Source organism: Artibeus jamaicensis, unplaced genomic scaffold (genome assembly GCF_021234435.1).
Source record: "Artibeus jamaicensis isolate MK-2021 breed Jamaican fruit bat unplaced genomic scaffold, CSHL_Jam_final scaffold_1964, whole genome shotgun sequence".
In the NCBI taxonomy this organism is placed as follows: domain Eukaryota; kingdom Metazoa; phylum Chordata; class Mammalia; order Chiroptera; family Phyllostomidae; genus Artibeus; species Artibeus jamaicensis.
This window is the reverse complement of record NW_026522030.1, coordinates 23,715,427-23,729,567: the sequence shown is the minus strand read 5'-3', so window position 1 is coordinate 23,729,567 and position 14,141 is coordinate 23,715,427. Positions and strand designations below refer to the sequence as shown.

Genomic DNA, 14,141 nt, shown 5'->3' with positions numbered 1-14,141 from the left:
CGCTGGCCTGTGTAAGGAGTGAATTTTTATCCAGTCCACCTCTTACTCTCTAGGGAACCCCTGGAGGAACTCTTGGAGAGTGTGTTTTATCCAAAATTGATAAAAGTGCCACCTCCTCCTTCACTTAGGTATTAAACATCCAACCCCTTCTACTCCTGAGTCTGATGCTGGTGCCCCTGCTGCCAGAGTTCCACTTATATCTTAGTTTTTTTGAGGGGGGGAATATGAAATGAGCTCTTATTTTATTTTTAAATTACAGTTTACATTTGATATTATTTTGTATTAGTTTCAGGCGTACAGCATAGCAGCCGGACCATGGTATACTTTACAAAGTGTTCCCCGTTATGTCCAGCACCCACCCGGCACCAGCATAGTTATTACTGTATTATTGATTATATTCCCTGTGCTGCACTTCACATCTCCTTGACTATTTCATAACCACCAATTTGTGCTTCTTAATCCCTCCACCTTTTTCACCTAGTCCTCCAACCCCCTCCCCTCTGCACTTATATTTTCTTTATTTGTCCCTTTGGAGTAAGAAACATTTAAATGAAGCTTATTACATGTTATTTGTGTGTCTGGTGCTTTAGGACTAGAGGGTTTGGGGTTTCTTGTTCACCATATTGCCAGGTTCAAAAGGCCCTTTAGCCTGTGCCAAGACTGAGGGGAAGGAAAGCCCACATGGGTGGGATTTTGTTCTGTGCCTCACCCTGAAGCTCCTTGAGATACATGAAAGTATTCTAAACTGAAGGTTTTCCAGTGAATTGGAAAAGGCTGTTGTGTTTTCTTTCCAGGAGCTTTTCTTATATTTCATAATAAACAGTACTTGTAAGTAAACTGGGGATGTAGCCAACAGTGAAGGGGAGATGTTTTTGGTCAAATGAGATCCTTAAATAAGCACTTCCCTGTGCAACAACCATTAATGCCAGTAAGTTACTGAGTAACTTATTGGCGTTAGTAACAATAAGTGCTGAGTACCCCGTGCAATCTTTGAAGCAACTCTGATGAACTGTGAAACTTCTTGTTGCTTTAAGGAACTTTTCTAAGAGAGAAAGAGGAGTCACTTCAGACCGTCCTGGACAGATGTTAGAAATCTGGCCCACGCCAGTTATGCCCTAAAAATCCTCCCAAACTCTAAGATGGCAAGTGCAATTATTATGGACTCTTCTAATTTTCTTCTCAGCATTCTATTTCAACTAGAATTTATGACACTACAAAGATGCATTTTGTGTGGTACTATGTAGGTACACGCGTGTATCAGCGACAGTGGAGCGCTGCGGCAGGTGCGGCAGTGCATTTATGCATGTTTTATCAGGCTTGGAGCATAACTTTACTGTTGCGTGTTTTCAAAGTTGTAGTTGCTGAGCCTTGGCTTTTATGACATAGTTTCGTTGACTGCCCCCAAGAAGGTCATGCCAAAGCCTCAGTCAGGAGTATAGCCCCCGATTCCCGCTGTCTTCCCGCGGAGATGCACTGTTTTACCGCAGGCGGCGCGCAGGGCGCTCTGGTTTCCTGGAATGCATTTTGGTCAGAAGCAAAAACTGTGTATCGAACTTCACTGCAGCTAGTTAATTGCACTAAAAGGTAATCCCAGAGAAGGTATCCACTGTACGCACGCACATACCTAGTACTGTGCTTTTTAGTACTAGCTGTTTGAGATATTCTAAAAAATGTAAAACACAGACTTCTAACACTCAAGGAGCCTGTAAATATTGATATGTTAGAAACATATAATGCAGCTTATAACCAAATACCTAACTGAATTACTCCAGAGGCAAAAACAATGTTTTTAAAGATTTTATTTATTTATTTTTAGAGAGAGGGGAAGGAGAAAAACATCAATGTGTGGTTGCCTCTCTCACCCACCCCCACTGCGAGACCTGGCCTGCAACCCAGACATGTGACCTGACTGGGAATTGAACTGGCGAACCTTTGGTTTGCAGGCCGGTACTCAGTCTCCTGAGCCACACCTGCCAGGGCCAAAACCAATTAAAAAAAAACAAATTTAAATCATTCAAGACATATCCAACCCAATTAAAATGCAATTTTAATATGTGAAAGAACCTATTTAGTTAATATTTGGAAAATTAAACACCTATGCAAAAAGTTAGAACAGGATCTGGGAATCTGTTCTCTTAAACCTCAAGAGAATGCAGCCGCCTGGGGAGGGGCAGTGGGGGGAGGTGTGCAGGAGAGGTGAGCTATGCATCTGCAGTCATTAGGCCTTTTTTTCAGTAGCCTCAATTAGGAGCTGCTTTTACTGGTTGTGCTTGCATAGCTCCATTTGGGGGGGATTTCTTCTGGGACACTTAAACAGAAAATTTCAGAAAAACCAAATAGATCCTTTATTTAAGAGGAATCTAAAGAAATGCAAAATGCGGCTACTTCTGAATTGTAAACTCCCTGAGTCCGGTTTATTCACCATGTGCTATCACTCAATAAGTGGTTAAATGAATGGTGAACATTAACCCATCAGATATAATTCTGGATTCCCAAGATGATATAAACCCAGCGTAAGTGTTCCTTTTTTATTAAATTTATTGGGGTAACATTGGTTAACAGCAGCATGCACTTCTCAGGTGTATCTGCGCACTCAAACACCAATTTTACAGGTGTGTAAATTTATGAGGGCACAGCATTGACAGGGCCAAAGGTTATCGCTGTATTTGCAAATCTGCAAACTGACAAAACCTTCTGGAAGAATTTATGACCAGTTTGTCTTTTTTAAAAAGCCATGTTTCTACCAATCCTACCCAATGCCACACTGCTATGAATTAGGCTGTAAATCACTTCACTGGCTTGAGTAATGGGGTTTGTGTTTCACAAAACCGTGCCAAGAAACTCAGAGGCTTTCACTGGTTTTGAATCTTCTATAAAATGCAACACCTGTCTACCCCCCAGAAGATGAATTTTGATACTGGCTGAAATATTTTTACCATGGCTTTTGCCGAAAGGAAAATTAATAGAAATCAATGGTGTTAAATCTGATGGTTCTAAAGAGGTTCATTAGTCACCAGCAGAAGGAAAAAAAAGGTAGAAGTGACAGAAAATGAATATAACTTCACTCACTCAATCACTGTGGCTGTGAGTCCATATTTTATCTGTAATTGTGATTTTTGCATCCTGTTCTAATAGACAAAAAATGTTGAGCACTTCTTTCTGGATGACTTTTTTTCCTTCTTGCTTCACATTTGTGTGACACAGCAGAAAGTTTCCTGAACGTTTCCCTCTTCTCCCCAGTCATGTCTATACACAGGGTCCAGCAGAAATAGCATCTCTTTTTTCAAATAAAATATTTTATTACAAAATAGCAAGCATGTAATTCTGTAACATAACACTATCACACTCAAGCACACCATATGACATTTTAGGGGAAATGTTCAAATTAAAACTATAGATGATTACATCCATATTATTATCCTATCACGCACACTCAAGCAGGTGTTACTTCTGCCAGACCCTGTATTTCCATAGGGAAACATAAAATCTGGTAGCTAGCTGCACTGAACATCCAATCGTGGGGAACTCCTGTTGGGGGAGAAGGGTACATACATGTCACATGAGTGCTACACTGGAATTTATTAGGTTGGCCAAATTCATTTGTTTATTTCTGTAAGAAGGCCCTAGGTGGTACTTAGTTGTCTTTCACCCCATTGGAAGCAATTTCGTTAGGTTGTATTGTGACAGCTGTCATGTGTGCGTGCATTTAAAAAAACCTTATCAAAATTGGTGAGTTTTTGTGTAGTCATTTTAATATTGAAGACAGAAGAAAACAGGGAACATTTTCAGCATATGATGTCTTATTATTTCAAGAAAGGCAGGGGCACCGCTGAAACACCAAAACAGATCTGTGCAGTGCGTGGAGAAGGTGCTGTGACTGATCGAACATGTCAAAGGTGCTTCGCGAAGTTTCACGCTGGAGATTTCTCTCTGGATGATGCTCCACAGTCGGGGGGACCAAGTGAAGTCAATAGTGATCAAATAGAGACGTTAATTAAAAACAATCAATTTTAAATCATGGGGAAGACAGCCGACATACTCAAAATATCCGAATCAATAAAGTTACTGGTGAACATGAAAAATGTGTCATTTATTTGACAGAAAAAAAAACATATGGACTCTTTGGCCAACACAATACTAGTAAAAGAATGAAGTCTATGTCACTTAGATGCAGCTCTGTGTACCTTTCGTTTTAACCTCTTTAAGGATAACATTTGGGCCGTGAGTCTGGTAAGTGCTCTTCAGTGTTGCCAATCTTTTGCTTCAGGTAGTGCCAGAACCCAGAGGAAATTGAAGCAGACACTAAAAGAAATCAGACTAAGGGCAAAAGTAACCCCGTAACCCCAGAGGTTTATCATCTTCTCTGGCCTTACAAATACTGGTCAGTGATTTATATGTCTTTTTTTATACCCTGCTTGTTTTTACAAAGGATTTAATGAGGGTTAGAGATGCATCCAACACCGTAAGGCACAATAAATGAAAACTGTTAAGCAACTGAGTCAGAGGGAAAGTGGGGCTAGAGAAATAAGCAAGCTCCACGCCATGGTCTTAAACTTGGGGTCACAAGCTCCTACCTAGTTCAGAAGGCCAGGCAATTAATGTGAAGTCCTAATGATCACACCATGTGCTACAAAAAGGCCGTGTCTTTGGAGTATTAGTGGTAAAAGAGGCCAGAGAGGTGCTTCAAATAATTCACAGCTCAGAAGAAGGTGTGTAACGAGCATTTGCTATTTTGTTTGTGAATATTACATTCTGCTATTTAAAAAAAAAACCAAGAAAATACATGGGATGGATGAAACTCACAAGATGTGGTAAGCATAGATATGGAAGTTAATTATCTATTAACAACCTAATGAATAACCAATTTGGCCACATAGACAGCAAATACTCATGATGTAATATACACACAGGAGGCATGCGAGGCACTCAACATTCATGAGGTTTTCATTCACCAGCCATTAGCAGTGCCCATTCTGGCCCCAAGAAATGCAAGTAAAACCATAGCTGCTCATGAGACTAATCGGTAATCCATAGCCATTGGCCGGGCATGCTTCCCCTTCTGTGTTTGCTTGGGTTAATACGCTTCTTTTCCCAAGAGTTCTGCCCCTGGTGCTCTTCTTTTTAGTCCTGCATCCTGTTCCTCGGTGACCTCATCTACTTTCTTGCTCGAGAGCACACCCTGCCACACACCAGAATCACTCTCTCTCTCCCATAGGTACCCATCTCCACTTGGACATCACCTAGATGCCCTACGGGCACCTCAGACTTCATGTCTCCAAGACATTTCCTCTCCCCCCAAACAGCTTGTCCACCTGTATTTCAGCCTATGTGGCAGTAATATCTACTTACTCACTCAACCAAAACTTGGGATATTGCCCCGCCTCTGTCCTTTTTCTTAAATACCAATTCCTACGATTCCTAGCTCCTTAAAGTATCTTATTGTTTCTCTCTACCCATCATCTCCCAGGATGTGCCAAGTTAGCATTAATCAACCCTGGGTATCAAAGAGTCTTCGGAGTGATCACCCAGGTGCTGAGCATGACGAACAAGGCTGTCGAGATCCACCTTGGGTCACCTCTCCCCGCTTATCCAAGTCGCGGGTATGGTGGAAAAGACCCAACCTCTCTGTATTCTCACTTCTTGCCATTTCACTGTGTGAGCCCTTATTACTTACAGATGCCTGAATGAGCCATTATCTTCCTCACATTTGTGATTTTAGCCTCACTCTTTTCCTCTGTCTAGATGCCCTCATCGCCCATCCTTACCATCCCATTATCCATCATCTTTTCCTGCTCTTATTCTTCTTTCGTATTTCTAACTAGGATGTCAGCTCCTCTAGGAAACTGCCCTGCAACCCTAGGTTCACCTTATTGCGACCCTCCATCCCTAACCTTTATCTGAATTAAGTGCCCTCCCTCCAGGTTCCCATAGCAATCTGAGCTCCCTCTCTCATTACACCATCAGTCAGGGTCTCAGAGGAAAGAGATGGCACACTCAGATGAGGATGATTCGAGGAGATGCAGGAAAACCATAAGAGATGGGGTAGGAACCCCAGGTTAGTAACAGTGGAGCTGGCACCAACTCTAGGTCCAAAGAGACAAGGACAGAGAGTGGTCACCAAAGCCTGGACAGAGAAAATTATGTAGAAGAGGTTACCTGGCAAGGAGCAGTGACCTTGGCTTGACAATGACTGAGGCAACCTTACAGGGAGAAGAGCAGGAGAATCGCTATCCTGGCCTCATTCTCCTCCCCTCTACTTGACCTCATGCCAGAGTTCCCCACTGCCGAACTGATCGGGAGCCAAAGGACAAGGAAATCAGTTAAAATAATCATACAGCTCAGCCTGCTGACTTGTCAGGGTGGAGAAGGGTGGATAGATATCTAGAGAAGCAAATGGATTATGTCTGGCACAATCATATGTTAATGGAGTTGTCTCTTTGTTAGACTGAGTCATTTGAGGACAGAGAATGTTCCTCTTATTTCTGCATCCTTGACATCTAATATATACTAGAAAACAAATGCTTATTGATCGATTCGGAGGACATGGTGAATCAGCCATTGCACGAAGGACTGAACTTTCTGAGCTTGGACTTTCTGGAATCCAGGGGAAAATGGAGAGCCGAGTGAGCGCTATGATTCTCATCGTCTGACAGGAAAAGAGACATCATTTGGTTAGGAGAGGCAAGTTCTCTTAGCGCTCAATGCTGGGAGGACCTGGGGCGTCATGGGATCACCTGTACAGGAGGCATTCAGTTACCACCGGGCTGTATCTTCCACGGGGAAACCAGCGGTGCAGAAACTTTCTCATGGGGCCATTGAAAAATATTAATCCTTAACAAAAGCCAAAGGCATGTTATTAAAAAGTAACCCAAAGGTGAACTGAGCTAATGTGGTTCATTTTGATTGATCTTAGAACATCTCGTCCCTTCAAAATGATTGAGCCTTGGACTTCCAACCTGACCTCAAATGTAGTTTGGATTCTGTCTTCTCTCACCAGCCTGTAGATGGAAAGGACCAGCTGAGAAACTCAGATGCATCATGGGACCATGGATCCATCAGAGGGCAAAACCAGGCTCCCTGAATTCTGTGTGGAGTGGAGCCCTCTCTCTACCCGCTGCAGAGCAGGTACTGAGAACAAGATACAGTCCTTCCATGTATCAGACCTCTGGTATTTGTTGGGTTTTACCCCAGGAGGTATCTTCGCCTGACTGATAACAGATAGACAGTAATGTTCTAAATTCTATATTTGAGTCTATTTTAAATGCTATCACCCTGATTATGATAACCTATCATTTATATTGCCTGTTATTTTCATGGAGGTCCTGTCCAGCTTGAGTCTCATACTTTCTGAGCTATTGCATTGTGTCTTCCATGTGAGAGATGTCCCTTTGGGCCTTTCTTGCTTGGAACAGGATGGAAAATGTACCACCAACATTCTGTGTAGTTTATAACATGCAGAGTCTTGTTGCATGCATTGTCTTTTTAGATTCTTCCAACAACTCTGAGGAACATGCAAGGCTCTATTATTGTCCACATTTTGCAGGTGATGAAACTGAGACTAAGACATTTATGTAAAAAGTGGAAGAACAACTAATTTACAGAGTTATTTGAAGATTAAGTGAGAGAATAACTTAGTTGGCCTGGAACCTGGTACATGTTACAAGTTTTCTTATTTACTTTGTAATTTTCTTATAAGTTGTCTACTGGTGTGTACCAAACCACCCAGAAATAACGACTTAAGACAATAACAATCATTTATTCTGCTGCAGAACTTGGGCTGTAAAGACACAAATAGCTGAGCGTGGGGGAAGGGCTGGAACAGCTGGCTTCCTTCTCTGTTCCTGCATCTCTCCACTCAGCAGCCCCTGGGTAACCATGGCAGCTGAGGACTTCCAGAGTGAGTGGGGAGAGCGAGAAAGTGTGTGTTCAAAAGTGAGCGAAAGACAGACAGGCAGACAGGTAGAAACTCTCACACCTCAGGACCTAGCCTCGGAAGGACATTACACTGCGTCACGGCTACCACATTTTCTTGAAAGCAAGCCACCAAGACCAACTCATGTTCATGGGAAGGGGAAGTAGATTGAATCTACTTCTTGACTGAGTTTTTTGGGTGTGTTTTCCAACTACCACGTTTTCCTTCTCTAAAACGCATGCCTAAATTAGCAGGGATGTGAAGCTCAGAGGTAAGGAAAGTGACACAGCCAAGGTCATTCCGCTGTTAAATGGCTCTACCAGTACTAGATCCAATTCCGTGACTTCCCAGCCCAAGCCCTTTTCCACTGCCCCAGAAAATCTCCTGTGATCAGCATGCCAGACAGGGGAGGGAACACATGCCGGTGATAAACGGAGCCAGTGCTTCCTGTTGCCTTGAAAAACACATGCATGTACTTTGCAGGGAAAAATGTTACCCATGAAGTGGGCACCCATAAGCACTTTCCAAGTTCTTCACACGCATCTGTGTTTTCATCCCCCACCCCACAGATGTAGTCATTTACATTTCCTCCAGATGAATCACTTTTTGGTTATTTTTGACTATTTCTCACCTTCCCAGATCCTTTTGTATTAATTCTTAAACGCACCACTCAGATTCATACCACCTCCCAGCTTAGAGCGTCGGCTCGATTCTGTCTGATGAATTACGCCCTTCCCTCCGGCCATTGAATGAAAGGTTCTCTGAGAGAAGGGAAGGGTGAGACATAAAGCCTGAGGAGCATTTTTCTTGCCCGGAGAGATCAGAATCTCTAAGGCTGACAACCTCTGTTGAACCAAAGAGAGTTTAAATCATTCCATTTTAGAAAATCTGGGAATGTGAACAATGCGGTGGACCTGAAGTCTCAGAGGTCTCGCACATCAGTTTTTGTTCTTCTAGGCAGGAAGCCAAAGCCCTGGGGGGGGGGGGGTTCCTCTGGGGATCCCTGGCAGTCCCCATGGGGGAGCCATCCTTTCGGTTTCCCACACCCAAAGGCCTGGGGCAAACCTGGGGTAAGAAGTCCAGACATGCATGAGGGGTCTCCACAGATATGGCTTCTGTGTGTGGGTAGCTCAGCTCTCAGAAGTGTAACACCAGCCACACGCATGCTTTTATATTTTCTAATAGCTGTATTTTAAAAAATAAAAAATAAAATTAATGTTAATATCGTTTATTCAACCCAATATAGCTGAAATACTACCATTTGAGCATACAGTTAATATAAAATATTTATGCGATATTTTTTTAACCTTGTTTCCATACTGTCATGGAATTCGGTGTGTATTTCACACTCACTGCACACCTCATTTGGGACTAGCCATATTTCAGCTTATCAATAGCCAATATTGTATTGGGCAGCACACATGTACCCTTGGTTTCTGCTGCTTCGTGGGGCCTGAGCTCTCGACCCGTTTTTCGCCGGTTTCATACCTCCTCATAGCGGGTCTCAGCTCCAACACCTGTCCTGCGGAGGAACTCCATCCAATGCGGCCCACTCCCTCCCCGTCACTCTCCACACCATTATCCTCTTTCATTGTCTCAATAGCCTCTTGAAAACAAATCTTATTTATTTGCTTACATCTGCTCCACCAGAAGGTAAATTTCACGGGGGCAGGACATTTTTTAAAATGTATTTTTTGGTCTTGGTGATTTTCCCGTGGCGAGCACCGTTCCTGGCACACAGCCGGCGATCACTTCTGTCGGACGCAGGAATCGCTTTTCTCTGGAACCCAGCGGAAGGGGGCAGGGTAGCGACGTGTCACAGGTGGGACGCCCACGTTGCGCGCGGCTGCGCCTGGTCCCCTCGCGGCGTGGGTGTGGGGTGAGTGGGTGTGTGCAGGGTGTGCGCGGTAGAGCGCGCCAGCGAGTCCGGAGCATTGAGCAGAGAAGATCGGCGAGCCAGGCTCACAAACCGCAGCGCCCGCCCGGCCGGGGAGCTCGGAGGTGGGTGGGCCGTGCGGCTAACCCGCCCGCGGGGTCCCCATTGGTCGCTTGCGGCCGCCCTCCGCCCGGAAGCCGGCGCGGAGCCGAAGGGCTGCTCCGGAGCCGGGGTGGGAGAGCCCGGCGATCACACGCCGGGGCGGACGCCCGGGATCCGCGCTCCCGCGTCGCTCCCTCCCTGCGCTCCCGCCGCCGCCCCGCTCGTCTCCGGCGCTGGCGCCTGCGGCCGGCCACCAGCAGTGCTCCGGAGGGACCCGGGTGGCTTCCGGAAGTAGGGCGCCCGGGTGAGTGACCGCACGCGGCTCCAGGGGTCCTCCAGGGCCCCGACGCCGCTCTTGCTTTCGTGGCCGCAGCTCGGCGGGGTTTGCCGGGGCAGCGCCCCGGGCCACCGGGAAGGCCGAGGCGGGTAAACTTGGCTGCGGGGAGAAGTGGGATCGCAGCCAGGAGGCGCCCCCAGCCCGGCAGGCTGGGTGGGAACAGGTGGCGCGAGCCGGGCCGAGCGCTTTGTGTCACCGCGCGGAGACCAGTAGCGGGCGGCCGCGCCTCCCTCGGCCGCTCTCTTCCCTCCCCTGCTCCCCCGGGCGGCCGCGCGCCGGGTCGGCGGGGTAACGGAGCGGGAATCGCCAGGAATGTGCCTCTAGGGATTGCCTGGCTCCAGGGACGAGAGGGGGTGGCCGCGGAGGTGCGGGAGCGGAGAGGTGACGCGGGGGCTGCACCGCCGCTGCTGTTGGAGAGTGATGCTTCCATCCAGGCGCGTTCAGCCCGGGCTAGGGCTTCATTCTTCTGCGGCGCCCCTGGAGGTGGACGGCGAGCTGGGTGGGCGTGTGTGCAGAGAAAGGGGAGGCCAGTCACTTCCGGAGCTGGTTGATATCAGTGCAGAGCTGCCTGCTTTTGGGGACGCGGACCTTGGGGTGCGTTTGTGCCCTCCCTCAAGCGCGCTGGCGATCGGGGCCTGGGGGCGTCCGTGGCCCTGTTTTAACAAAGGGTGCTCCTTTCCACCTGGTGGGAGGGGCAGCTTCGGAGAAGTGGTCTTCGGCGAGCGGGTCTGAACCCTGGTTAGGCTTACTTCCTTTTGGGGTTGTCATTTTATTAGTCTTAATTGCCTTTTCCCCCCTCTCCCTCTCTCTAAGGACTGGAGACTGATGCGCGAGGAACCCATGGAGGCACAGGAGCGGTGGTGATGGTTTGGGAAGCGGAGCTGAAGTGCGCTGGGCTTTGGTGAGGCGTGACAGTTTATCATGACCGTGTTCAGGCAGGAAAACGTGGATGATTACTACGACACCGGCGAGGAACTTGGCAGGTACAGGAGGTTCTTAGAGGCGCTCGCTACTGGATTATGGGAATGCAAACGTTGGGGGGCAGTGGGCAGTGACCAAATGCAGTTTGAATCAGGCGTCTCCCTAGCTCTTCCAGGAGATTCGCCAATTGTGGAGAAGAAGAGAGTTACCCAGTAAGGGCTAGGGACCGGAAATGAACCACAAACTCCAAGGGTCTGCGGGTGGACAGGCAGTTTCAGCTTTAGATTATGATGCAAAGTATTGATCAAGACCCTTGGACAAGAACAGATTGAATTGCCTACTGTTCTCTAGTCAGCTTTGCCTAGCGACAGGAGGAGGCAAACGCTAAGATCTAATTGCACCGGAGTTAGCCCTTCTGTCTGATTCAAACAGACAATACAAAGTAATTTATAGGCTTTTTAAGTCTTCATTCTTTCCCTCCTTCTGAATTTTTAGAGTAACATGCCCAAGTATTGTGTGCTACATGGAGACTTGCCAGATGTTGATGTCAGGCTTCGATTTTGAAACTGACCCAAACCAGGAACTTAATTACTCAGTTGGTGTTAGTGGTGGCTTTGGTTTCATTCCTAATGTTAAATTTTTTAACAAATCAATGAGTGAGAGTCTAATATGGCTATCTGGATTCAGAGCCTGACCCATTGCTGTGGAAGTCGTGATTCTGAGTGTAAAGTCTTTCAGTTTCTAGGTGGGCAAACAATGGTTTCTTTGGGGGCATCCAAAGCCCGCACTGGTTTCCCCTTGCCTGGGTGTCTGGCTGGATTGTGTTGAGCCCCTAACTTTAGTGGAAAAACCCCATTTTGACACCTACATTTATAAATTCAACATATGAAATCTGACTGCAGTGTATTTTGTATTGTGAATAAAGTAGGCAAAAGGATCGCTAAACAAATAGGAAGTATGTATTGACTTACACTTGTTATCAAAATGTGTATTTTTTCCATATATACCTGATGTCCTGCTTCCTTTTGGTGAAAAGGAAATTTACAGACACTGTGCCCCAGATTACCTAATGAGAATTATGAAAGCCGAGCTTAACTAAAATGTTTTTATGAATTCAAAAAGCAGTGCAGAAGGCAAGCAGTTTTTTCAAAAGTTGCTGTAACTGTGAATCTCTGTTTATGTTTGGTATTGACTGAGAACATCACAGGCTTTGGAGTTGCTTACGGTGTCTTGGAGGTTTACTGAGTCAGGAAGTCAGAAGGAAAGCTCTCAAAAAACATGTTTCCTGGGTATATTTAAGGTTTACAAGTACACAATCGAAATACTTGGTTTAACTAGAATTAAATGACTTCATCCCTGTGGGTTTCAGCAAGATGAGTGACATATGAAGTTTTTGTTTGGAAGTAGGGGGACTGTGGGGAAAAATGTATTTTAATTCTGTTTGTGCAGTGTGGCCTGATGATATAAATTGTCTCACAGAGAGATGACGGCTTCATAGACTAAGTACACTGACCTTATTTTCATTAAGATCTTTTGGTGGAGTTACATGTTCTGAGAAAGAAGAAACACACAAGGCCTCCCCGTGGCTGGCCTGCGGGGTTTGTGATCTGCGTCTCGTGGGTGTGATGACGCCTCGGCCTCTGCCTCTGCCCTGAAAAGTGGTTTGCAGATTTGTCACTAGCATTTCACTTTGATTGCGGCTCTGTCTACATTTCTGTGTGCAACTTTCTCCCCATTGTCCAAGGATAACTGATGAATTGTTTCTTGAATAATTTCCTTTCTGTGACCCGTGGCTTTGAAAGAAGTGCTCTGAAAATTGAGAGTTGGGATTTTTTTTAAGGAATGTCTGTGTGCCCATTTAGCTGATCTTTCTTTTGGTTTTGCCTAAAATGGATTAAATGGTTGGTTCTTTGAAGTTTTAGTCAGGTCCAGTGGTTTTCATGTCTGCCTTGGAAACAGCCACCTCCTGCCAACAAGTCCTGATATAAGGCAGACAAGATGCTGCTTCTCACATGTCCCTGAGAGAAGACCGGGGTGGAGGCAGGGGTTCCGTGGCAGAGAGTGGAAATGGGCAGGTATTGAACACAAACGCAAGGCCGTCCTAAGCAGTGGATTATACACAGACCAACATCTAGGATTTAAGACTTTGTCTACTTACTGTTAATTATCAGTAATCTAAGTAAGAGCTACTCACTTACCTTATAAATGTTCTGAGATGAGGTCCACAGCTAGAGGAGGGAAGATAGGTTTTTAAACAAGTAGAATATTGTTGTTATTTTACTTCTAGGAAAACAGAGGGGGTGTGTGTAAGAAGATGGCTGTGTGTCTGTCTCTGTCTGTCTGTCTATGTAGGTTAGTGTGTGTCTGTTTGTACTGCCCCAGACTGCTGTAAAAGCTTGCTCTGAACTCTAGAGAACTTTATAAAGTATGATTATTGCTGTAGGGATAGAGCAGGCAGACCACTGGACAGAAATCCTGTTCCAAAGTCATTTCTGCAGCTTGCTAGCCTTATCACCTTGAACAGGTCTCCTACTCTCTCTTGACCCTCAGGATCTTCATCTGAAAAATGAGAGGCCTAGTGATCATTTCATGGTTGTTGTGAAAACCAAGTCACCTAACACATGTAAAGGTATTTTATCAGCAGTAAAGAGTTAAACAAATATAGATGTCATCTGCAGGACTTGGCAAGACATGTGGGTGTTCTAAGCAGGCTACTAACCTGGCCCGCAACTCAATATTCTTTTAGTGCCTGCCGACCAATTTGGGGCAGGGAGGCCCTGTGGGAAAAGGGACACGGGGAGACCCACTGGTGCCAGCGCTGGGCTGCTCCAACTCTGATTCTAAGTAACCTGCTTCTCCCTGGCCTCGAACTTGCGCACCTCCAGAGTGGAAACAAGGCCCTGCAGTGAACAGGCGTCGTCTTTCGGAGACGGTGTACTGACCATGTGTAGTGACTCCAGCAGGCCCTTTGGGGTCACACCGTCTATCTCAGC

General features: G+C 45.9%; 1 protein-coding gene across 3 annotated transcripts in view; it reads left to right on the top strand.

The window, feature by feature from the left end:
* Nucleotides 1–9,854: 9,854 nt before the first annotated feature.
* DAPK1 (death associated protein kinase 1) overlaps nucleotides 9,855–14,141 on the top strand; it is a 172,907-nt gene continuing 168,620 nt past the window's right edge. Inside the window, exons 1-2 of one of the 3 annotated variants that reach the window (XM_053656570.1) lie at nucleotides 9,855–9,913; nucleotides 11,041–11,210. In XM_053656570.1, the coding sequence (XP_053512545.1) occupies nucleotides 11,149–11,210 (62 nt within the window). In that variant the 5' untranslated portion in view covers nucleotides 9,855–9,913; nucleotides 11,041–11,148. Of the gene's footprint in view, nucleotides 9,914–10,104; nucleotides 10,195–10,684; nucleotides 10,822–11,040; nucleotides 11,211–14,141 lie in introns of those variants that run through there. The other 2 variants (XM_053656568.1, XM_053656569.1) reach the window with 2 other exon arrangements.